General features: G+C 42.8%; 2 protein-coding genes across 6 annotated transcripts in view; both read right to left on the bottom strand.

The window, feature by feature from the left end:
* The window catches only part of DAPK2 (death associated protein kinase 2), a 49853-nt gene extending 31130 nt beyond the window's left edge, over positions 1–18723 (bottom strand). The window contains exons 1-4 of one of the 4 annotated variants that reach the window (XM_082061369.1): positions 18649–18723; positions 18492–18545; positions 17658–17847; positions 11080–11177 (exon numbers count right to left, since the gene is read on the bottom strand). In XM_082061369.1, the coding sequence (XP_081917495.1) occupies positions 11080–11177; positions 17658–17810 (251 nt within the window). In that variant the 5' untranslated portion in view covers positions 17811–17847; positions 18492–18545; positions 18649–18723. Of the gene's footprint in view, positions 1–11079; positions 11178–17124; positions 17217–17657; positions 18023–18491; positions 18564–18648 lie in introns of those variants that run through there. The other 3 variants (XM_082061368.1, XM_082061372.1, XM_082061370.1) reach the window with 3 other exon arrangements.
* Positions 18724–20919: 2196 nt separating this feature from the next.
* Positions 20920–26555, bottom strand: part of TBC1D2B (TBC1 domain family member 2B) — a 29520-nt gene continuing 23884 nt past the window's right edge. Inside the window, exons 13-14 of one of the 2 annotated variants that reach the window (XM_082061367.1) lie at positions 24747–24982; positions 20920–21025 (exon numbers count right to left, since the gene is read on the bottom strand). In XM_082061367.1, the coding sequence (XP_081917493.1) occupies positions 24787–24982 (196 nt within the window). In that variant the 3' untranslated portion in view covers positions 20920–21025; positions 24747–24786. Of the gene's footprint in view, positions 21026–21064; positions 24983–26555 lie in introns of those variants that run through there. The other variant, XM_082061366.1, reaches the window with a different exon arrangement.

Raw genomic sequence — 26555 nt, 5'->3', positions numbered from 1 at the left:
TGCTACTGGAAAAATGAAATAAAATTATAAGGGGTAAGCACGCAACTGGACCTACAAATTAATTTCATGCCTCTAGACACCACTAGAATTGCAACTATAATAATTCATATTTTTATTCACTAGGAGTTCCTGTACAAGAATACATAACCAGAAGGGAAACTGAAGCAAAACCTAACAGCATCTCAACTAGTCTTTTCACTGCCTAGATGCATATGCAGACTACCGCAAATACAAGATATTTTAACCCTTCTTTTCATGGAGCACCTGCAAACTCAGTTGCGGGGCTGAGCATTTAGTTGGGACCCCTTTTGTTTGCAGTTTGGGAGTTGTTTCCTGGAGGCTGGAGCTCGCAATGAGAAGCCGCTCAGCTCAGCGATCCCAGCAGTGCACGGCCAGGCTGCGGGAAGGGAACACTCATGGCCTATCGCAGAGCACAAATCACTGCAATACTTCTTCCACACAGATTTTTTGCTTGAATGGTACCATAAATATCTATTACTCTTTTTTTGACATTGGTTTTGACCTACAGCAGGTGTAGGGAGGCAAAAATTCCAAAAAAGGTGAAGGTTTGCTCTTTTCATTTGAGAAGAACAGAAAGTAGTGATCTAAAGCACACCAAGCTACAGCAGTATGAACGGGGTAATACTGACATCAACACGTTTGGTACTGCTGCACCAGACAGAAAAGTACATTCAACTGGCGTGGACACAAGCAAATGCTTTTAAGGGAAGCGGAGATGACCTTCCATGCTCCCTGACCTCCTCCTCCCTCATATGTTTTGTTGTTGGTCTTGCTCAAATATGCACTTAAATTGAAGCAGAGTGAAAGAAACTATGGTTGGTACGTCAGCCAGCTGGTTTTAACAGTATCATTGCATTCCAGATGCTGTAATGGCCTTGAAGAAAACTTCTCACACCAGGGTCTTAAAGCCATACAAAGTAGGAAGACAACAAAACTCAAGCTTGGTTGCAATTCAGAATTACATTAGGCGCTGGGAAGGTAAAAGACACACTGGAGAATTTCCACATTATTGAGCGATCCTGTTTAAATTGCTTCTTTGCCACATCCCGAGGAAGGCAGAAACACCCAGAACTAGATAGTTCTGATGTGTGTTTATATCTAATTGCAAACACAATTCTGATGACAGATGATTTTCTACAGAAGAGCAGGGTAAATGTTTCAGTCCCACAGCATCCTTCCCCACTAGCCAAAACATGCTCTAAAAGCGACATGTGGCACACAACAACATAGACAAAGCATGAAAAAACCAACAGCCTGCTATATGAAGAAGCTACAGGAAAATGGAGCTTTCGCAATATAAGAAGGTGTTGACGGTTTGAATAAAAACAAAGGTTTCATATTGGTCTTTTTTCTTCACGTAAAAGACATTCAGTCATGAGAACACATGGCTAAAAGGGTTTATTTGCTATTACAAACCCTGACCCAAACAAAGACAAATGATATGTAGTTGCCTGTGCTTAGGAAGCCAAAACACAGCTTAGAGATCTAATTTTAGGTTTACTAGACTTCAAAAAGTTGGCCAGTTGTTGACTCTGTTTCTCTAATTGGATGATAAATTGTTCGGTCCCTTGACAGCAAGAAAAAAAAAAAGTGACACCCTATCCAGTGTCATGTATTCTCTGAGCTCTGAGTCATTAGGATATGTTTAACCCTCAAAACAATTTTATTTGTTTACTGACAGCAATCCCTTACTTCAGTCTATGTCATTGGTCAAGCCAGCTTCACCTTCTGTTAGCATCACAGTCCTCTGTCCAGTGAATGACCTTACAGCATCCTCTGCTTTGATTTTGTAAAATCTACATTTAGAGGCAAGTAAAAACACTAACAATATATTATTAAATCATGATGTGTACATTAAATCTCATGTGTACACAATCACAAATAATCATATCTAGCTAACCTGAATGCAGGACTTCTCTAGATTCAAGAGGCTGGTTTATTGAGTTCCAGCAAAAAAGGGTAATTGATTCTCAGTTATAACAATTGGGTTTATGTCAACAGTTTCGTTCATCATGCCTTTTTGATGCTATTAAAGTCAGATTGCTTTTAACTGGCGATCTCAAGCTTCAAAAGTCTGCATCTTATTACTTTTCTATCTTTTTCACTCCTATTTCCTTTTCTTGGAAAACCTACATTAATAATTTTATCCTTTCATGGCTGCATTTTGTTAACTTCCAAAACAAAGCCCTTGAGAATCCTTGCTGAATGCCTTTCTTAAAAAAACATCAAGCCTGAAAAAGCTGTTTTCCTCTCAAATTTAAACGATTAGAGCAATTGCTCTACTGCATGTAATTTTATCAAGCTAAATACTCTCCTCCCTCTTTCCTTACACTCCAGAGCTGACTTCTGCTGGCTGTCATTGCACCGGATGCTCTTCCCAGCAGAGAGGACAGCAATCTGCTGGTAACTTCTCCTACAACCCAATTTTCAAACAAAGTGGCCACCTTCCTTAAAGCAACCACGCAGAACCTAAACTATGGCAGATTATGACAGAATGATCTAAAACTTTTCCTAACAGAGCATTTAACAGGAATACTGCTTGGCTACCAAAAAGTAGATAAGCTCTTAATGTGTGTGAAAGATACAGAAGTAAATCCAACTCACCATATATTATGGCTCTCTTTTGAACCTTCCATGCAAGATTATCATGGAAATGTCACTGACCACAGCCTTGTGATGTAGACTGGAAGAAAAATATTATTATACAAGTCACAACTAAGATGACTTTATTTCAGGCTCAGTAAGTGCCTGGGCAGTGTCAGGGTGACTTCTAACCAAACCAGCTAATGTTATAGACAGAAGTACCACAATACCACTACTCTAACAATAAGCTACATTTGAAACCTAACGATATGCACTATTTTACACAGAAAAAGGAAAAAAAAAAAAAATCAGTGGCCACTTTTAAACACGCTGGCATTTTCAGTATTTGATTGTGCAGTACTCTGGAATACAGTGAGTTTCCAGGGTAAGTTTCACTATTCAGGACAGGGAAGTGCTGAGCACCTTTGGACACAGGCTGTGTCTGACCAGGACACTGTCTGACCCCTTTCATGCACACCTTTTAAAGTTCGTGCAAAGGTGACCAACGTATCCCAGCCCAAAAACGACCCCTGTGTCCACTGCCAGAGAAGAGTCAGAACAGCAGAGGAATATGGACTTAAACACGAAGGTTCTGGTTTACTGGAATAAGTAGAGAGCAAATAAATCATTTGAAATCCAAAGCAAGATTCAATAAATCTAATGTTTCTAAGCAATGCTATGAATTATTACCAACTATCAATCAGGTATGTTATCTGCACTACAGCCAATTAATGCCTTTAACACCATTTTGGGTCATTAGCCCTGAGTCACAAGAAACCATGTCATTTACTGAATCATTGCCAGCGTGTCCTGAAGCTGTTGAATGGTTTTGGAAATTTCCCAACCATGCAGCGACAGGCAACGTGGCCCTTATCAGCTCCTGAGGTTGAAGGAGCAGAGTCTGCAGCGATACAGCACGAGCTCGGCAATTCTGGTAAGTTCCTGAGGGCCTGGCAAGCGTTTTGTGGAACCTGACGCTCAAGAATAAAATGCACACGATAAATTTTTTTCCTCACTTATCACACTTAGATTGAATACCAGCTCCCTGAGTGGTAGTAAACAGAGTCCAGAGACCTGGGGAAGGTCAAAGCTGACTCATGCTCAGCAGGAATAGCTGGTGTGATAAGCTGTCCCTTCTGCTATGTGGAGCAACACCAGTGCAGACGTAACACGCACACAGGAGGTTTGAACACTGCACCTTTGCGCTTAAAGGTCCAAATCCAGCTAGATGTGGACTGAATGTAACATACCTGGGAGCAGATACATCGTACAAGGGTAGTAGTATTACCGTTAACCAATTTTTATCCTTCCTCATGTATAAACAGATAGAAATCACACTGGCATTTTAATTGATATCTTAGGAAATTATCTATAAGGCCAAACCACAAAGGGTCACAGAAATTCCCACTTCACTCTTCTTTGTGGATTCTTCTGCTCCACTAAAATAAAGAGGTGGAAGTTATCTCCTCATCTTATTTAATCTTTACTACATTGAAGCAAACAATCTCTTCCAGCAGCAGGACAGCACAGAAGCTACATTAATTCTCTCCACTCTTCCTACATAAGAAACAGAGAGATCAGTGGAAATTCTCCCTTTGTGAGGATTACACACCCACAAATCTACGATATTGATGGTAACTACTCTCTCACAAAAGCTGTAGATTCTGTAGTAAGTAAAGATTCCAAGTCCTGGCTTTGGGGTACACAGCCACCCACTTACAGGGTAACTAAATGTGCACTACGGGCTGCCCAAAAACAGGCCTGTGACTCCCACCCAAACGTGCTGGCACCAGAGAGAACAAGGGGAGCTACTGGAGTGATTTTACATCTCACCAAAGCATCACTGTGTGTCACGCTCAGCTATTACAAGAGGTTTTGACTCCAGCTCAAAACTGCTGATGTTGAGTTTTCAAAATGATTAATAGATGTCACCTGAGCTAAATGAAGCCTGACCATCGGGCAAGTATCTGCAAACCCTGTTCTGCATAAGATGCTAATAACTTGTCCAATGTTTTATCATTGTCAGTCTATAGTGAGCTGCACTATGTTTATTTTATGTGTATTTTTACTCACAGATAACATTTTTCATTTCAAGAGCATGGAATGAATACCATGCAGATAGTATTTTCTCAGCTGTTCAAATTTCCATCTGCTTTCTACTGCAATGCAAAGCAGAAAAAAATAGTTTTGGTTTTACAGAAACAGCAAAGCAAGGACTGGGATTAGGCTTAATATTCAATAGTTAAAGATATTACTGAATTTGAGCTTTCTGAGCACATCCACTGGGGTCACTCAGCTCTAGTTATACTTTCAAAGCCAGATATAGACCAAGGAGATACACTGAGATCACTTCTATCACCAAGATGGATGCTGGCAATAAGGAATTCACTTGAAAAAAATCAATTTGTTTCTAAGGTCAAGGCCAGTTCTAAATAACCAAGGCCAGTTTTTCTCGGTTACTGTAGGCAGAGCAGCTTTGTTATTAGTACAAACAAAACACACAACAAAAACTCCCACTCTGTTCTCTGCACTTTCTGTAAAGAATGAAAGATTCTGGAGAGAGCTGAAAGAACTCTGAAAACTAGCAGGGATATCTGTTTAAAAAGGAAAAAGCTCAGGTCACTTACTCTACCAGAAGGAATTAAAAAAAATCCAAAAATAGTAATTGTATCAGAGAGCCAATTATAATCACAGTGATGGTGACCAAGTACCAGATGCCAAAACTGTTTCAACAGAAAACACATCAAACACATGACACAGAAGATTTTTGTAACAAGATGTATTAATAGAGGTGCTGGTTAGTGCGCAACAATTAAACTTGCATTTTGCATCAAAAGCAAATAGTCCTTGTGTGTGTTATAGGAAAAAATAATCCAAGGTTATTCTTCCAAATTTAAAGAATTCATTCAAAGTAAAAATTGATGTAAGAACAGAGTTAAGTCTCATGTCTGAGAAAGGCCAATCTTCAACAATTTTTAGAGATAGAAAAAGAATTCCCGGTATGAAGATACTGTGTAATGCGTGTCAAGGGTAAATTTCCCAGCTGCAATCACACCCCCCCTGTTTACCGGGGAGAGTCCACCTGGCTGGGTAACATGACTTTGTATCATAGACGTCCAAGTTCCTGCCCTATAAAGAATACCTGTTATCTCTCCTCCTGTTTTCATTACGTAAATAAATATTTACTAGCTACACCATCAGTACAGCCGTTACGTGCCAGGCCCCAAGGTCCCTTTACCACTGGTAAAATGCTGCATTTGCTGTTCTTTCAAGCTTCACCCAGACAAAGGTTTTGCCTGTCTCAGTGAGCAGAGCTGACCCTCCCCGCCCAAGGGAGCAGGAACCTGTACCTGGAGAAGGGGAATGACACGAGGAGCCAAAGACCGAGCTTGGCTTTAATCACAAAGCTGCACCCCACGTCAGCAGGGGCTGAGAAACTGGAGGCTGGATTATGCCCAAACTAATCAACAGAAATCACTTTTGCGTTAAGGCATTGACTGAATCATGTGGAATTGCTTCCTGTCCCGGTTACGCAGAAACAACTTCAACCAAAGTAAACACCTAATGCGTGCACCTGTTTTAGTCTTCAGTGGAACTGGTATGTACAGTGATTTTGCTGAATTGTACAAAGAAATGAGGCACCTTATCTAAAGAGGAAAAAATACAGCAATCTCTTTGAAGTCCAGAGAGTGAATCAGAACTCCATGTATTCTAAAATCCCACCGGAACATGAAACACTGTCATGTAAAGGCAGGAAACAAATATAATCATTCAAAAGGAGCCTGAAAGAATGCTACCACCATGAGAAATAATGGAGGCATCCACCACACCAAATACAATGAAGACTTGCAGCTCAACAAATCATAAAAACTTTTAAAACCAAGCTAGATTGTTCAGGGCAAGGAGGGGACACAGCAGTAGGAATAACTCTGCTTGCTCACCAAAATGACCTTTCATCCAGCACATCAGTGACACAAAGTACAATTTCACCTCTTCTCCTGCTGTTCACCGGACACTCGTAAATTCAAGCAGCAGTAGAAAAAGGAACAGCCATAGAAACTCGGGAGGGTTTTTTTCTATATTATTAATAACTTTTCCTACAGTATCATATTGATTTCACTAACTCAGCAACCTCAATGCTAAAAATATACATTTTTAGAGACAATTAATATCCCTGAGAGTTTAGACTCCAAATAAGAAAGCAATAGGGGAGCTGCACACTCAGTTCTCGCTGTTTCTGCAGAGAACAAAATGCAGAAGTAATAAACCCAGTGAAACTATTAAAAAAAAAAAAAAAGAATCACGAGGAAACAACTAGGTAGTGATATTTAAGCACGTACAGCAGAAAATTCCGCAAAGTGAAACACAAACCATCCTAACATGCAGAAAAATGTCACAGCCTTGCTGTAAAATTAATTTCCACAGTCTAACCCAAATCCAGTCATATTTAGCTCACCTTTTGCATAAACCAGGCACTAACTTTGACTTCTAGGAACTCTTTAGGTATAGGATCCCACTGAAAACAGTTATCTCAGTACTCATCTAGAAATGAGCATAGCTCCCAGTTACGGAGATGGGCAAGAGACTGGAATGGGAGGCGGTCAGGCTGGCACACACTGGGAAGAAAGGACAGTGTGAAAGGACAATAAGGGGAAGACTCCCTTACCCAGATACATCACTGCAAGGTTTGTCTCGTTTAAGTCTGACCTAAGTCCTTGTATGTTGCAGAGAGCTGAGCTGTGCTGAGCAGGACGCTGCCTCAGGACTGCAGGGCCATCCTCACAGCACCCAGCAGGAACACGCTTTCTCAATGAGCACTGTCACAAACACATCCAGACAGGATCTGGGACACCTCCTTCCCTCAGCCCTGACTTGACATGTAACGGTGACACTGGCCAGAAGGCACAAACGTCAACAGCTCTCTACAGCCTGGCTGGCAACACATTTAGGTGACAGACTAATGACTCCATGGTACAACCTTTTATAAGTGACACTGCACATCTCTGAAATTCTAGCACCCTGTGTGCACCTACCACCACTGCCAGTGTTTGCTAGTACAGCTGGAAAAGGCTCTTGCAGGTTTGTACAGGAACTCCTTTTGTCCAGCCAGCCAGAACTACCCATGCAGATCACAAGCCCTGAAACATTTTGCTGAAAGGCTCTCCAGGGAGCTTTACTGCTGCCACTTTCCTGGGAACTCTACCACTAGCTCAGCTGGCCAGTTCTTCCTTCTCCTGGCCTGCCTTGGCCTCGATGGAGTTTCTATTCTTGGTTGTCACTTGCTGCCACCTCTCTTGCCACAAGAACCAGCAGCTATTGGACCTGTTGCATATTCCCAAGTCAAGTTAGCCTTTGCTTCCTCACATTTTTCAAGAAGCGTTTCCATTGCTTTGGCGTGATGTTAGAGTGACCTGCTACAAACATTCCTGCAAATGGCTGACATCAGGATCCTCCTCAAAACAGGCAAAATTCTTAACTAGGTTTCTTAGAAAGTCGGCAACTTCTTATCCCTAATGGCACATGCCTGACTTTTTGTTCCCTGCATCTACCCTTTGGAGAAGCTGAGCAACAGAAATGTCAACCTGAGATTAATATCTGAAAGCCTGGGGGAAGTTGAAGCTAGGCAGCTAGTGACAGTGCAGAGCTGTAGCTATGGAAAACCTGCTCCCCCTTTCTGCAAAGAGCCTCCTCTCACCCCATTGCCTTGACACAGGAGACAACTGTGTTTCCAGCATCCTTTGAGTTGCTTCTAGCTCAGCAGTGATTCTGAGAATGATCTGGTTGAGTCTACAGATGTGGTGTTTGTGGGGTTTTATACAGCTGGATCTGCAGAGCCTGTGCTGCAGCTCCCTTCAACGCTGCACAGCAACAGGAAGGGTCTGATTCCATGCCCAGATCAGCTGTACCTAAGCCTTGTGAAAGAGCGTTTGCAGCATATAATAGGAGCCTCCTCTCCTAAGTGCTGTGCAAAGACTTTCAGATAGACAGGTGCTGGCTCTTCCAGCAAGATCCTGTATTTTAACTTCTGACTGAATGTGAGCTAGAACAAGCATTAGGCCTTTATCAATTATTACTTTTAGCCTCAAGAAATCACAAACTCAGTTAGGAAGACACGAACAGGATAGAATCTTCACAGACTCCTTTTTCAAAACCTTTGTTTTGTAAGTGACTTCTGCTACCAGAATGAGAGCAAATTAATCCTTTTACCTGTCTGTACCTGTCAGCAACTAACAGCTTGTTGCAAACATACTGAACTAATAAAAGGCATCTACAAGTTCTAAGGGCATCAGTCAGCATCGGAAAAGATTCTTGCGTTTCAGTCACCACAACTTGTCTAGTGTGTTATTTGCCTTCTAACAAAGAAACACACCATTTGTCACCAGTCCTAATCAGTAGTTACTGCTCAGAGATTATAGAGCCATGATAACCCAGTGACACTCCACGTATCACACACAGTTGAAACAAGAGGTCTGCAGAGCTCCTCACCAAATCTGAAAGTGAAAATACGCTGATAAAGACAATGTGACATTATATGGATATGTGTAGAGTATACAGCTTGAATGCAGGGGAAGAGAGCTAATTCCAAGCTTGCTGCCCTCTTCTCACAATTTATAATTACAGAGCTTTCCTTGAAAAATTCCAACAAGCAGCAGAGGCTTGCTTGTTACAATTTGCCTAATTCCTTCAGATCTTTCAGGGAACATTTTTGCCTCCAGATCTCAGACTTGAATTTCTCATCTAGAAGAAGTATTACACATAAAACACTGGGAACTAGAACATGGTTCTGTAGTGGAGTTTAATACCCCTTTGTCACAAGAGGATGGCACCTGCTCATGTAAGCACCTACTCCAGCCTTATCTAGGGAAGGTCTTTCTTGCAGAGAATACACCCATTATAAAAGGCCACAATTTCAGATTCCACGTCTGAGTGTAGTCTCCTCTAAACCCAGCCCATCACCCAACATGTAGCAGGTGCCAGCTCCACAGCGTAACGCTGGGACCAGCCACGTTTCGATGACACGTGGCTAGGAGTGGATGGAGAACTGCTGGGACCACACAAGCCTTTACCAGCCCGAGGCCTCTCAGGCAGATTCCAACAGCAAGCGCCAGCCTTTACCACACTGTTTCAACTACACTTCCCCATGCAAAAGGTCTAGTTACTATCAGCTTAAAGAGAAGACTGAGGTTCATCATCTCAAAAGACACTGGATTTCCAAATCTAATTCACAAACCAAAGTAACCATATGCTACTCAGTTTCCAGTTTCTCATTTTAGCAGTTTGTTACAGCACATACTAGGGCCTCCTAGGTTAAAAGAAGCAAACCTTTTACACCCTGCATACACACACTGAACTGAACTGCTTTAGTACTGTGATCAGATTGTCACTTTCAGGCTGATGTTCTCAGGACCAGTCAGTACTCAAACCTAAGCAGTTGCAGAAAATTTAATAGTTGAGGCCTTCCTGAGAGGGGAGGGCATGAAGAAAAAGCTAAATGAAAAACCCCAAAAAATCCAGCCCTGCCCTGAGAATCCCCCCTTAAAAGAAATCTTCTCAACACCTCTAAAGATGAAATATCTGGGAGTAAAAAATAAGACTTGTCAGGCAAACAGCTTCAACTGAAGTGTTTTAATGTAACTAAATGACTGGCCCTTGAAAAAGGGGTAATTGCACATACAGAATCATTTATCAAAACCAACTGCCAGATATTTGGAAAGAAGCCAACATGTGTATAGCCCTAATTTAGATATTTGCATATTAAAAAGAAAATCACGAGAGAGCTGGACCCAGAATGGAAACCAGCTATCCTCACCCAGAGCACTGTGTGTTGCTAAGTGATTGGGGGAGCCCTGTGTCACACAGCTCACAAACCCAACAGAGTGTTTAAGCAGGTGCTTATCGTTAAGTGTGGTAATAGCCCATTAACTCTACCTATAATTAATACTTGCCGATAAACCTTTATAAATTAAAAGCTATATATAGGTATTAACAGGTCCAGCTGAAATTTTGCCCAGTAGATCTTTTCAGGAATACATACATAGTGTTTTGCCAGCAGATATGAACGTGATCTGTCAGTGTTCCAAAGCAGTTGAAAATAACAGTTCTGTCAGCACTGTTCAAAACAACAAGCCAAATTAATGTGCTGCATCTATGGCGACAGCACCATGGGTTCCCATTTCCCAGCTGGGTCAGAGAATGGACAGGAGAACTCAACCTAGAGCACAGACACAGATGACACCTATCTACAAAAGACAATGTAAACACACCTTCCGTTGTCATGGTTGCAAGATAAGAAACAGGAAAAATAGTTAGCACGCTTTTAAAAAAAAATTCAAAGTGCAGTTTATGTAAAGGTATGTGTTTCTGTTGTATATTACAACTGATTTAGGCTATCATGCAGAGTCATTGTTTTAAGATGTAGGAAATACCCCCTGTGTCAGCTTTTAGAACAGTGTGGTGTCATCAGTACAAACTTACCTGCCTAGCTCTTCCCCAATTTCGTATACGTCCTCCACCTTCTGTTGCTTGAACAAAGCCATATTTGGACTTCTCATTGATGCACAAAGATGATGCAACTGCAATATTAAAGAAGAATGACATTCATTACAATCTTCCAACAGGCAAAGAATCAGTAAAACATATTTCTCATATAGCCACTTTAGATCCATTGCAGCTCATTCATGCCAAAGTTACCATTGATCAAAAGAATTAATTTAGCAGTCTCAGCCAAATGGTGAGGGTCCAAATCTGGAAAGAGGTGAGTGCCTACAATCAAAGAAGTTTCTTGGCTCTCACTGACACACCTGAGCACATACTTAATCAGAAGCACAGAACACACCCTGAAACATAAATGTGATAGAAGTAAAGCAACTAATTAATAATTTGACAAACTTATGGGCAATAAAGCATCGACACTACACCAAATAGAACTAGCATGAGAATCGGCATTACAGGCTTCTTCATTAAAGTGCCAGCAGGCAGACCACAAACCAAGGAGACCACAGGGCAGAGCTTCCTTCTCCTCATGTCAGGCAGCGTTTCTGAAGCACACAGGCAGGGCAGCAAATGGAAATCTGACCCACTGCTGCAAAAAGGCATTGTGAACCATCTGCAGGGCTTTCAGCACATCTTTCATCACACACTAGATGTTTCAAACGAGAAAACATGAGCAGCATTTGTTGCATGCATTACTTTGTGTAACTGTGAAATTTGTTTCCTGAACACAACCCTCTAAGATGATAAGCTCTGTGAGGTCTGGAAAGACAAGTCTCGCCCTGCAGCATTTGAGGATCTCAGAGTGCATTATGCTGTGCTGCTTTGGGACGAGAAGATCAGAGATCACATTATTCCTCAAGATGCTCCTACACAACAACATACACTATGTTAACAGAATGGATTTTAACACAATAACTAGCTGACCAGTTTACAACGTTTGGTGTTTCCTGCGTAGATAAACACTAACATTATCCCCACGGCCCAAACAATATCCACTATTTAGATCAGAACATGGAAAGCAGCTGTGAGGCCTCTACCATCACAATAAAAATCTAACTGCACTGAGCCATGCTGTTATTCTCACACACCTCTAGGCTTCAGCAGCACATCTGTACGTCTCAATGCAATGCATATTTCCCTGTGAATCAAGATGTTGCTTGCTTCACAGGCACCGGGGACTTCCAGGTTCTATATTTCTATACAGTTCCTGCCTGGTTTTAAATAGTAGTCTTTGGCATCTGACTGTGGCACAGTGCAAAGCACATTTGACAAGTAAACAAAGCTCTGTTTCGATCCTTTAGAAATAAGCTCTACTCAATGTTGCAAGAAGATCCAGCTATTTTGATAAATCAGCAGACTTGTAAAATAGGGCAAAGTACCAAAGAGCAATTGCAGGGTTCCAGCCAAGTTGAAATGCACATATTTTTAAAGATTTCTCTTTAACAAAAGTTTATATCATAAACAGCAAATACACTGGAAAAGTCTACAACTTGTCAAAACGTCCTCGTTAGGTGGGGAGCTTCTAATGGCCCACAACCTGCCTACAGCCGGCTCTCCTCTGTGCTCTGTCTTCCAAGACACAGGAGAAGGTACAGAGTACATGCATTATTCTATGTTCTTTTTTTTCCCCCTTCACTTCCACTTTCCATCCCTATACTTTCTCAGACGCTTTCCGGCTGATGTTTACTTTGCCTGTATTTTCAGAGTTTTTCACGATGAAGCCAGGTGACCTGTTCTGCTACTTTGCTCATTAACTCCCTTCCCAAAGCCATTTTCATGCCTGGGAAAAAACATGTTTCTTTTTCCTCTCAATGAAAATAAACAACTCCAATTCTGCTTTGTAAGCAAATTATTGCATTCCTCAAGCAACCTTTCATAATCTCAGAGAAAGCTCATTGACCAATATTGCTCAGAGCTTGAAATCACAGTCAATAAATGCCTTAACAGCACTTAGGAGAATGAGGACATCTGGGTTACTGGCTGCATACTAAGCTTATATTGCTTGCAATTGTTCAGAGCAGGGTTTTCTGAAGTGTTGGTGCAAAACCTACTTCAACACTCACAGACTTCAGAAAAAGCAAACAAAGGACAAAGCCAAGCGTTGCTGAAAACCCCAAACCTTTCGCTCATCCTGAATTGCAAGATGAAATTCTGATCGCGTGTGCAAGTCAGACATGGGAAAGTGCCCATGTATTAAGAGATACTGCTGAGACTTGCCCAAAGACTGTAAATCCCCCAAGCTGACTCCTCCCTTCATCAGAATCCAAGGTACGTGGCTATAAAGAACATTAACGCAAACACACCTAAAGGAAACCAATTGTTCTCATACAGTGAGAGGGTTCGCCATTCAGAAGAGCAAGTTGAAAACATTGCTTTGAGAATGGGGAACCCGCCCAAGATGTCTCTGGGAACATAGCCCCTTTGTTAGATTGACAGGTTTACTCATTTTCAGCATCCTCCTAAGAGCACACTTACTTCTGCAGATGCATAGAATCCATGCAATATTATCTCAAAAATAACCAGAAAATTCTCATCCCTTTTGCTGATCTTTAACTTCTACCCTTGTTGTGCCAAGGGTAAACCAGCAAGTTTACTCTCAACACCAAGGAACCATTGGAGCATCCAAGTCAGCCTAGAGCCCTGTTTTTGAAGACTGAACACAAAACTATTCCCAAGTGTTCAGACCCTGCAGTCGTACCTCTGGTGAGCTGGTGTCTGCCATGTCTGTCACTTCACGTTATCTTGTAAGGCCTTGCACTCATTACTTCTGCAGAGATCTCCCACTGGCTTTCACCCAGCAGCCATGGAAGCCCAAAATAGATCACACGCTTGATGATGCAAGACAATTGTCATTAGCAAATATACAGCATAAGGGGGATAAGATAGTAAAAGATAACCTTCATGCACTTAAAATTCATCCAAAATAAAAAATGACATTCACAAGCATAAACATAACCCTCCCCAGATGTTATATACTGATCTTAAGAAACTAAGGTGACTTCACATTCAAAGATTTAAATTACAGTGGTTTTGTTGGACTCCGTTTGCAAATACAGAGCACAAGTATTAATATATCAAAGGAGGAATGAGTGCCTTAATTTTTTTCTCCAGTCAGACGGTGATTTCCTTATGCCGGTCAGCGAAAGTAGTCTGAATTAGATGGTCATTCATCGACTGTTTGTATCCATCCCTTTGCTCTAGGGTTCCTAGCAGGGAGCATTTCAATACAAGGGCAGCTTCTACTCAGCATTCATATTACTTACATGTTTTCATAATGACACTGCACACTATAGTATATCTACAGTATAAGCATACGATGCTTCACCTTTTACTCCTGTATCCAACTCCCCTCTACACATCCCATATATCACAAGTTGGCAAAGTAATGTTAATCCTATGCAAATGATTTTCCGACAGACATGCAACAAAGCTGTAGCAAAACCAGAAAATAAAATACAGACCTCCGAGACTCCAGTTTCAGGTACTTAGAAATATGTCACCACTAATCTCTTCATGTTCCTAAATTCTGTCGTACCATAAAATCAGCTCTTATTTACCCTAAGAAATGATACTTTCCCATTGTGATCTATGGAATCAATTTAAACACATATTTTATATCAGTGCAAACCCAGGATGTAGATATTCTTATTCCAGTACAGAAGTGTCTTTTTAGTGCAGCTTGTGCTGGGGGTAAAGAAAATTAATCTAAAGAAATCCACTCTTCAAAGAGGGTGACAGAATTCACCTCATGAGGAGCAGAAGAAGTAAGTTCTATTTTGCTCTTCTAAGAAAGGTTTCCCTGCACAGCTAAGTTATTAGCCTGTCATCACCAAATTATTTGATAAACAATGACTGGTCTACACATGTCAAATCCTTGATAAATGTCCACCCACTGCTGAACAAGAGCAGGATTATAGAAAACAGAGGTGAGGACAAAACTGTCAGATCACTTGGCTTGTCACCAGACTTGCAATTTTTTCCTTAGGGTAAATTATACCCTAAGGAAACCAGTTTCAAGTGACTGAGGTAATAGCTGAATAATCTTACTTTCTCAAGTACACCTGACATGAGCTGAATCACTAAATCCTTTACCAACCTCAGAAGCATCCCCTGTGGCATGTTTTGATATTACAAAACAAGTTATACTAAAGGAAAATACAAAACACACATTAGAACAGAACAAAGTAACAATTCCCTTATAAGCTGTTTTTTAAACACTGAAAAATGACCAAAACAATTTAGAATCAAAACTGGACTGGTTTAAATCAGTAATTAAAAACAAACAAACAAACACCAAAACCACCGCACAAACAAAACAACAACAAAACACTACACCACCCCACCAAACAAATTCAAGTGATATTGTCTTTTCGTTTTGGTGCCTTATGCTAAAACTAAACAGGTTTTCATAAGCATTAAAGTGTTTTCCTCTTTCATCCTTTTTTGTTGAATTTTGTTTCTCTTCTTTTTTTTGTACTAGAAAAGACTGAGCAACTCCAACAGAAAAAACAAAACAAAACACACAAGTAATTTTTACCCTCTGCTTTCAAATAAATGTAATCAAATCACAGTCAAGACATATTAATTTCAGCATATCCTTATTTTCACCTATTTTCATGTCAGAAAAAAACAGTAGCCTAAAAATTTTTGTCAGAAATCTGAGGGAGCTATTACAAATGGCACAAAACACACCCATCATCTGAGCACTTCAGTCCCATTACAGAATCACTGTTCCTGCCACTGACTCCCAAGGGATCCCCTTCCTGACCTCCCACACTTACTCGGCAAGATTCACATGTGCGGTGAACAGCCAAAGGCTTCAATTCCAAGCCTGCACTTGAAGCACACGTACCAAACACGTTAGCTCTGCAGCTAATTCCAGCTCCCCAGCACACAGCCAACTGCCAGGGCTGCCGCTGTAACTGATCCCGAGCCCTGGCGTGCTGGAGCGGTGAGCGGGTGCGAGCGCCCGTCAGGCAGGGCGCAGGGGATCCCGCGGTGCCAGCCGCGCTGGCAGGACATCGCACAGCCCGGCCCTGTGGCGCCTTCGAGGATTAAACATTGCTGCCCCGGAGTCAAGTGAGATCTAGCCCAAGCAAACCAAATTTCTTGCACAAGCAGATAAGGACATAAGAAAGTCCGAAGCCTACCAGTGTTTCAGAACAGACACCTCTAGATAGGGGCAGAGTTGAGGTTTTTCCCCACACGTCAGGCAGGTGAGCATGCCAGTTTTAGTCTTTTTGCATCAGGTGACTGATCAGCCAAGGCAGCAGCAATTGCCACACATTTGCACCCTCTGACTCACATCTTCGTTCTTGACTGTCCTAGAAAAAGAAGCAGGCTTGGCCAAACCGGCCCCCACTGTGCTGCATCACTCGGGACACCCAGCCCACAAATGCAGGTGTTGAGGAACCTACCAGATCCCCACTGAAGCTGTTTGAGGGAAAAGTCAGGAAGGAGCTTAGTGATAAACACGATGAAGTCGCACAGCATTTGCTGAACAACATCAGCTGAGGTGTGAACCCAGGACCAACTGTCCCTGACAGCTTTGGTCTGTAACACCAAACAGCATATTTCTGAAACTATGGCACTCCCCAGCCCTGCGGGACCTGCTCAGGGATAACTGACAGCTGCTCACCGAGATGAGCCGGGGAGCCCCTTCTCCCCTGGCTGACAGCTGCGGGACAGCCGGCACATCCACTCTGAGGCGGAAACACCATTAAAGACGCTGTGTGAGCGGGATGACCGAGTCTAAGCCAGCCCCGAGCAGCAGACACCCGCAGCACGGCCGCCAGACCGAGAGCAGCCCGAGCTCCCCCCGCACGCTGCGGAGGAGCCGGCTCAGCCAGCGGGGCTGCACCGCCCCGGCAGAGCGGGAACATCGTCAAAACACCTCAGAAACCGGCACGGCGAGGGGGAGACGGACGGCGACAGAAACAAGGAGAGGAGGCCGCCACCGAGCGGAGGAGCCCCCGGCCCCGCAGAGGCTTCGGACGCCGCCGGCTGAGGGGAGCAGCTCCCACTTACCGCCGGGCACGGCCCGTCCGCGGGGCTCCGTCCGGCGCTGCCTCGGCGCGCAGGGTCCGTGCCGGGCCGCCCGCACCGCGTGTGCCGGGAGGAGGCTGAGGGGGCGGCCCGGTCAGCGGAGGAGCCGCCGGGGCTGCGCCGCCCGCCTCTGGGCGTGAGGGACGGGCGGGCGGAGGGAGGGGCCGCCGCGCCTCGCGCCCCCTGGCGGCCCGCGGCGCCCAGCGCGGCTCCGGGAGGCGGTTCGGTGAGGGGGGTCGGTCTGTGAGGGGGGTGCCCCCCGCCCGGTGCACGTGTGGCGGGGAGCCGGCCGCAGGGTCGGATCGGCGCCCCCTGCTCCGGAAAGAAAACCTGAAATAAACCCATTTCCCAGCGCGGGTGCTGGTGCGCCCCGACCCCCGCGGCGGCTCCCCGGGCGCGAACTCGTGTCCCTGTGCAGGCGGCCGGACCCCGCGGGGTTGAGCCGCCTCCGCCCGCCCCCCGCGGCTGGTCCTACAGGAAGGAAATGGGGGGACTGCACAAAAATCCACACTTGCCCTTGTGTCCGGGTCTGTGCCTGTGCGCTCTGGCTCACGGGATGGAGGGATGAACACCGGCTGCCTCTGGCGAGCACCCAGGAAACAAATGCAGCTCAGCGGGGCTTCTTCTGCAGCCAGACGGGACCAGGGGTTCACCCGGGCATCGCTCATGAACCCACATGGGTCACTTGCCAGGCATCGGCCTCTCCTGCTGGGGAGGCCAAAGTTTAGTAAAGAGCTAACACTGTCCCAGTTTTCAGCAGCATCCTACGCAGTGATACAAACGCATTATTTATTCCAGAAGTCAAAAGGCCCCACACCTCTAAAACAAGCTCTGTCCTCACATGTTTGTTCGTTGTTTAGCTGCATTTCATCAGCAGACAAGCAGAGTTACTCTGCAATGAGAACAGAAAGTTTCAGGAAGGCCACACGGACAAAGGCAATGGCTGCCTGACCGGGCTTCAACACCACGATTTGTAGATGAACGTGTTGCCTGTGGGCAGCAAACAGTAATTGCAATAAATATTGTGTGGTCTCCCTAAGTATCATCTGGGCAAGTTAATAGCCAACCTTTATTAACGAGGAATGATGTGGTATTGTTCACACCTTCAAAATCAGATGCCAAGCCGTCTTCACTTCCAGTTCCCTATGTGGTTAAGATAACGCAAAGCTATGGCAAATTATCATATATAAATATGCAGGCTGTTTCCACTGCAGTAGGTTGCAAAGATAGATACATTTAAAAATACTTTTATACTAGGCAAGTGCCTAAAGGCAATGCTTTCTATTATCACAGAAACTCGGCTTCGGATTTGTTGCAAGCCAAGAGGACTGACCTGTGCCCCTGCTCACCTGCCTGGGGAGTTCCACCCTGCTCTCCCAATTCCACAAGGAAAGTGGCTGCATCTGATATGGACAACAGGAATGGGGATCAATAGTAAAGGTTTCAAAGGGTACTGGAAGAATTCAGAAGCCTTTGAAAGGGAAATAAAGATATTTCATTCCTCACCTTTAATGTGACACGATCACATGAAAACTCACTGCAATCCTCCTACAGAATTCCCAGAGGAAAAGGCACATGAGGAACACCATCTCTTCTGTTTCCTCCTAGCTGCAAGGAAGGGGACAAAACAGCATGGTTTGCCCAGAAAGGGCACAAGCGCTTTTTCAAATCAGGACAAGCCCCCCCCAGGCACTGAAAAACCCCTATTTGAATTTAATATCTGCTGGCCAGCCATGCAAGGTCTCCAAGAAGAGCAAGGGTACATTGAATCTGACCCCCGGCCATGCCCACCCGGTCTGCAAGCCGAAATACAGGTTCTGCATAAATAAAAAGTTACTCTTACGTGCTTCTTCAGTTATTGACCCTTAAAACACTAACTCAGACTTCTTTTTAAGAGCTTTAGCAATCAGGGTAAAAGCCTTTAAGCGCATACAAGATATGAAATGAAAGAAAACCTCAAAGCTGGGTAGCATTTGAAGCAGGCAGCACAAGCAAACACTGCAGCACCTGCTGGCCATGCATTTACCAGTCTCCTTTAGGAAGCGATAAAGAAGGAAGCCCATACCTTATGTTCCAAAGTGGGAGTCCCAGGCTTAGATACCAGAAAAACACCACCTGCATTTTTAAAACCAGGCAAATTGCTCATTTCACAGTTTAATCACAAATCACAGTGCCTGAAGACGTCACTGAGTCAGCTCATCGGCTCACACCTGAAGGCTTCGTGGCAGCTCACTGCAGAAACGTAACTGTTGTGCACACAAAGCTTCACCTCATGTGAAACACGGCCAGGATGCAGCCACTCAAGGCTACGAGTATCTTAATGAAGGCCAAAGTCAACTTGATTTTCTGAGGTATATTCTAGTGCTGAATGTTTTAATTACTTCTCTTTACAACACCCCAGACTAATTTAGGGTGGAGAGCAGGTGAGTTTTCATTAAATAACTATTTGCTTTTTTAATATTGCATTCATCCTGAGTTTTGCTTTCTAGTCTAATCCTCTGAAAGGCTGGCATTGTAGGTGGATGTAACTCTAGAGAAGCACGGTTCTACAGCTTAGGATCATGAGGAAAATACCACTCTACTAACTGCCTTGTGATTGAACCTTTTACCTTCTTTTCCAGAGGGAAATTTCCAAGGCAGAGCACACCCTTCCTTTGCATTATCTGAGTGAATGCACTTCATGTGTGGGAATTCTTAAAGCTTCAGCACTACATGGATTCTGCTTCCAGTGAGGTCAAGGAGCTGCAGATAAGGAAGCTATGTTTAGCATTTCTGAAAATCCCACGGAATGAACACCTGATATATTGTAATACCAGCAGACTTGGGTGAGTTTTCTCTCTCTCTGAGGCACCCGGCACAGAGAGCGAGGCTCTGCAGGTATCTGGTCTCGGTTCAGTGCAGGAGAGCTGTGTTCATCCTTTTTAAGTTAATGCATTTATTAGGAATAAGATATTTAACAGTGTAAGTCAGCTAAACGCAAGAGCCACACTCACACCCTTGTTGTGATTCCACTGAGATGCCTTGAGCTCAGTCCCAAGGAGGAAACGGGAGCCTCAGCTGTTCTTTGAGAGGCCCCAGCAGCTGCTGGGGCAGCACAACCCACTCGAGCTGAACATGCCAAGTGTCTACACCAGGACATTGCTCCCTATGTACTCCCTTCCCAGAATTTTCTGTTTACTCCTTTGACTTAAATTTTCAGCATACAGGACAGGAGTTCCTTAGGCCAAGGTCTGCCGCAATTGCTGCTCTTGATCCTGTTCCGCAGCCCCTTTGAACAGATTTCTAGCTGTGCCACTCTGAACAGCTTGTCACCCTGTGCCAGAGCCAGAGGACAAGAACTGTGCACTGTTCACCTCTACTGGGAATGATCTGCTTGGACAGGCGATTTAAATGATCTCCCAACTCTTATTTTTCCTCCCTCTCAAACATTTAGCTGTTTAGTTTTATATCTGAAGTTGCTGAGGTACTTGATAGAGGGAATTAAGCTAACTCCAAAATGCAAAAGTCTTATGTGAGAGGCAGACATTGAGGCTAGATTTCCAAATTAATTCAGTACTTGGTTAAATTTTCAAAGCAGCTGCAATTACGTACTTGGCTACTACAGGCTTTAGCAGAACATCAGTGCCCAGCCTATAAAGAGGCTTTTGGTGTCAGGAGATATCATACAAATACACATTTCTTGGGAAGTCAAACTAAGGACACCACTCACAAGTTTACCCAGTTAGCATCACCTGCATGCAGCACGTCTATAGTTCACATCTTCACGCTTCAAAGCCAAATGTGCAAATACATTCTTCTACAGAGACTCTCTCACATCACATTATCAGACAAAAACACCAGCTTTATTACTGGCTTGTTCTGATGGCACTGCAGTTATTTCCATCTGTTATAAAAAGAAAAAAAGAACCACCATAGCAAGCTGTAAAGGAATAAAGGATTTATTTTTTCTTTACAATCTTTATGAAAATAACATCACTTACGTTTTGTGATTCAAATTTCTCGTACCGCATATTGCTGATTTCTAACATGGCACTTAAGGGAATATTCACTTAAATGGCTACACAATTTAATGAAATAAATTGATTAATTTCCCATTGCTCAGTTAAGCACGACAGAACATGACTGAACTGTGGCAAATTTGAGACCACTCATTCATTCCTGATGTCTTAAGGAAGAAAACAAATCTTTCCCTTTCTGCTAAAATATCTGACCATGTTTACAAAGACTGAGTGCGAGGGGAAAATCTCGCACAGAAGACACCCTAGGGGCAACAAAAAAAATCTTTTCTATTGATTACATAGCTGATACAAAACCAAACGAACAAACAAACCAAAACCCACCACCTTACAATCTGATAACACTGGATGATAACACTGCCTGTACACATGCACAGGTAAAGCTGAAATACTGTGCAGTTTTAATAGCTTGAGGTGTAGTGCACCAATTTTTTACCTATTTGAGAGAAGATAATGGAACATTTTAAACAAGTAACCAGAAGTTTCACTGGAAAGCCATGCATGTGTGTATGAAGACAGAGGAACGTTCTGCAAGATGCAACGTAGTGGTTTGGCTTCCATCACATATACAGGGAACCATGCATAAGGAACTCTTTGCACATATGTGCATGATCTTGAACTTCAAAAGACAGTCTTAGTAGTCTGTATTTGCATTAACAGGTCAAGTTCCTACTCAGTGGCTGGCACGAATCTTAAATCCTCATGCACAGTTTTGGGACTTTACCTCTAAAGGCAAACACTTGGTACCCATGCAGTTCAGCTTTTGCAGGTCACCAAGTCACACTGTATTTTCACTGGATTCCATCAGGTTTAAATTCTGCTTGTGTATCTTGCATGTCTCTAATTAGTTACTACTCTTCAAAGTTACCAAATTAAGCACCACTAGAAAACTAACAGTCACCCAAAGAGACTTGCAACAGCAAGAGAAGCTTCCCCTGCTGTTGCTTCCTGCTACATGCAGCTCATTTTTGTTCTACGTAGACTTCTAGTGGTCAGAGGTTAGACGCCTCTGCAATTTTTTGACCTTTTAATGAAGGCATCGGTAATGATGCTTAACCAAATGAAGCCAAGAGCTCACTGGGAACTTGAGTATAACAGCATCAGCTCATTTCATATTTGCAAGCTAACAAAACACCCAGAGACAACATGATTTCCATGCGCTTCCTCACATTCATGTATTAGATTCACATAGTGGCGTAAGAAACAGAGCTACTTAGTTTTACTGTACAATTGTGTAACAACTTCCATGAAGAAACAGCAACACTCACACAACCACCAGCACAACTGTAAAAAAGAAATGGTCCTGTAACACTGCAAGTCACGTCTGTCCACTAGAGAACTTCCTCAACAGTTGCCAGCGAGTTAGTTTTATCTTCACAGCCTAAAGACTTCCATGAAATCAGTTTGAAAACATCTCCTAAGTCACAGGACTGGTTCATTGTGAAGACTCAAACCCCAGCAACTACAGACTTTTAGGAATAGGGCAGGAAGATTCTTCAAAACTCTTCACCTTACCATTTCAACCGTTGCCACTGAAAGGAAGATCTTCAGCTTAGAAAGATTTCATTTAACACTTGAAAACAAGACTAAAAAAAAAATAAAACAAAAAAGCAGACAATACAGATTGATTTAGAGACCAGCTCTTTCAAAACCAAGACAGCATAACTGGAAAATTAGAACCTGGTCCCATTTTTATATTCAAACACTGATTGTAAGTAAAAAAAGAATACAGTACATGCAATAATATGAAAAACCTGCCTAATAAACTCAAGTACACAACCAAGAGTAACTAGGGAATAAAAACCAACCCAAACTGCTGCTTACAATACACAAGGTAGGGGACATTTTAGAAGACAAATGACACACAAATGAAGATGATCATAGCATGTGTCCCTCATTGGCAAGGATTTCTTGGCTAATTAAAAATTGTATGTCATACAAGCAGCACACATTTTCTATCAAAAGTAGGCCAGTAAGTTACAATGTTCACCACTGATTAAATATTTCCCTTCCAGATAAATTGACTGATAATATGCTTATTTAGAGAAGGTTACAAAATACATTCTCAAAAAAAAAGTGCTATGAAACAGAAGCAGGATTTGTCCCTGCATGCACTTCAGTTTTCCAAAACAATTCCATGAGTACACCTGACAAAGAAGTCCAAATTCTTCTCAGAAAACCAAAAGAACACAAAGTAGAAGCCTGATGCACTTGACCATTCTCAACCACTAGTTTTGGGGTTTTTTTGCTAATTAACCTCTTCCCCAGAGCCGAGTGATTTGCTGCCTGGTATCTGAATGCTGGTTTTACCATGATGCACCCAGACACAACACCTCAGTCAGTCCAACAGCCCAAGAAAGAACACTGCAGAAGTCCAGAGAACAGCCCAGGAACACAGGAGCCCTCCTTGTCCTCAGAGCCGTTTCAGAGCATTGGGAGTCACCAAAGGAGAAGCAATGGCCTCCAGTCACACTGCTGTGGTCAGAAACATGACAGCTGAACACCCCAAATGCTTCCGCACAGCTGTGCTGTAGGACAGGCACGCAACATGTGCGGCAAAGCTGCACGGGTGAAGAGAATACTGCATTTGTCTGCTGGAAAAGGACCTTGAATTTCTGTGTGCATGCTGTGGCCTTCAGGCTCCTTTGAGTGATAAATATTTGTTTTAGGAATCCTAGCTCTACCACTATTGTACAACAGTTATACATTCATGCAAAAAGAGTGACTTCATCATATTGTAAGCCCTATATAGGAAGAAACATTAAAAAAAATGCACCTTCAACAGATAGACGGCTAATTACTAAACCATGGTACTCCTGTGGCAAGTTCCATTCTTCTTCCGTAATAGCTGAGTTTTGGTTGTGGCTTTTTGAGACATTGCAATCAAAAAAGTGAATAGAAATAAAATCAGCTAAACAGAATTTGACCTATAAACCTCTCCGCATTAATGAGAATCTTTATCAACACAGCTGCCCTGAAAAGCATAAATGGCGTTTGATATCGCTGCTTCAGTATACACTGAACATTCAGTCACAAACAGGGACTTATTTGACCTTTAAGTACAGATATTCAAGTGTTCTGTTTGATGATCCATTTCATGTCATTTCAGGAAAAGACAAAGGAATGTGAAAGTTCTTCCTGTGCTTCATTCCATAGTTTTCTAGCTAGTCTAGTCAAGGACAACATGATGAAAGCCATATATTGAACCAGCCTGAAAACAAAAAATAATGTCCTCCCACACTGAACCTGCACTACAAAAAAAGAGGATTACATTTAAAAAAAATGGCAACGAATGGCAACGAATGTAGTAAACAGCGCATGGACGCTTCTTACTGCTGTTTCACATACAGGCACTAAGAGTGCGCCGCAGGAAAACAACTGGCAATTCAGCTGGTTGACTAAACTGAGAGTTTAAGTGCTCTACATACAACTCCATGAACTTCAATGTAAACAGAAGTGTTTGGCCTCCATGCAAAGCAGTATTTCTGAAAGTGCTGGGGTTTGGAAATCTGTCCCGCATATTTCCAAAGGCAACTAGTTTACATTCTGTTTGACAGGATTCATAAAGTGTTTTGGAGATTAACTCACTTTGGTCATGATCCCAAAGAAAAGTTTATGTTGAGCAGTTTCAACTATCCTCCTCATCATCACTAATAAGGTCTCTTTTTTCTACACACGTCTCTCGTTCACGCAGGAAATCCTCACGAATGGCTTCTAGTTCAGTTAGTTCAAGGCGCACTTTCTCCAGGTGGTAAGTCCTGCGGTTCCTGATCTGACGTAATGGAAAAGGATTCAGGTCTCCAAACGCAATCCCAGTCAGTTTCCTGTAAGATGACACAATGGTACAAGACACTCATTTGTATTTGGTGTTTTCAATATTTAGTATATGGCTGATATCTCTGGTGTCCTTCGCATACCCAACAAGTCTCAGAAGCTATAAGTAATGTGAGGAAGTTCTAGAAAGCACTCAGTTTTAAAGTTATTTCACGTGAGAAACTGTTATCAAATGCTCAACAGTTTGCAAAGCCACCTGCAAACTCTATAAATGCTACAGCAATTACAGCCTTGACAAGACTGAACAGAAGATGTAAGCTTGGCTTATCAGAGCTTCACGGGCTCAACTGAGTACTTGGTACACCCAGTTACTCAATTATATATTGGATAACTTCCCTTATATAACTCACTGAAACACCTGCAATCTCAGGAAGTTATCCAAGCTAATGAGCTGGTGTAAGAGACCAGATAAAGCCTGGGATAATACAAATACAGGCAAGGATAATACAAAATATAAGCCCAACTTTATGATACAGTGAGAAAGCTGTGGGATTCTGCTGGCTGGAGCACAGAGGACTCTGAGCTGGTGCCAACTCCAGCTCATCAGGTCACACAGCAAAGCACCACCTGAGTACCCATTACCCTCTCAGTCATGCTGCATCATAATATCATTCGGTCACGGCAAAACTAATAACTGCTCTGCCTAATTAGTCCGAAGACAGAGTTAACTACATCATTACTGTTGATCTACACCTAAAAAGTATCTCATTATTTAATAAGCAAAAAGGGGGAACTGGAATTTAACCTAGTTCAGTTATCAGATGAACCCAAATATTAAGGTTTATTTGGACAGATCATTTAAGGCCAAGATATCCCTAAGTTCATATTTTTTGTGAACAAGAACGATTTCCTACTATTTATAAACAGAACCCATTCCAACACCTTCTCTACCTGTGCACAACATGCTATGGAACACAGTTGTCGCTGTAGAAAAACCTAACTCTGATATCCTGTACCCTCGAGTATAATGATGCATGTGGCTGTACAGACTTTTCTCTACTAGAGAGCTTAAACTTAGAAATTCTGTGCAAAATCACTTTCTAACCCATTCAGGATGTCCATGAATTCTATAAAAATAGTATTTCTGATTTTTGTCCATATCAGTAAAGACATCATTCCACATGCTTTTGTACTGTTTAAATTGTGATGCTGTCAAACTTGTACAAAAATGGTCTAATAAGAAATCAAGTGGTCGGAATCCCACCTTGTCAGTTCTAGCAGGCAAATGGATAGTCCCTGAGAAAACAGACTGACAGACCAGCACAGTGGTTTGTGTTGTAAATATCACTGATGCTCTGAATTCTGGCCTCACCTGAACTCACCTCACCATCTGCCAAAGACACCAGATTAGCTCATTTGGTTAGCACCAAGACAAGATATTTTCCAGCAATATTAGAAATCTTTACAATAGATTATTTCAGCACCAGAGAGTTTAGACGGGAGAGCCAGGCCCTAATCTCCTTCACATAATTGGAAGGGTATGCCAAACCTGCAGCTCTGATTAAATATCAAAACTTGGTTCAGACTAGGTAAGAGCAAAAAACCTCGAGAGCTTTTGAAGAG

The sequence above is a fragment of the Streptopelia decaocto genome, assembly GCF_964273445.1.
Source record: "Streptopelia decaocto genome assembly, chromosome: 9".
Taxonomy (NCBI): Eukaryota; Metazoa; Chordata; class Aves; order Columbiformes; family Columbidae; genus Streptopelia; species Streptopelia decaocto.
This window is presented reverse-complemented; position numbering and strand designations above follow the sequence as displayed.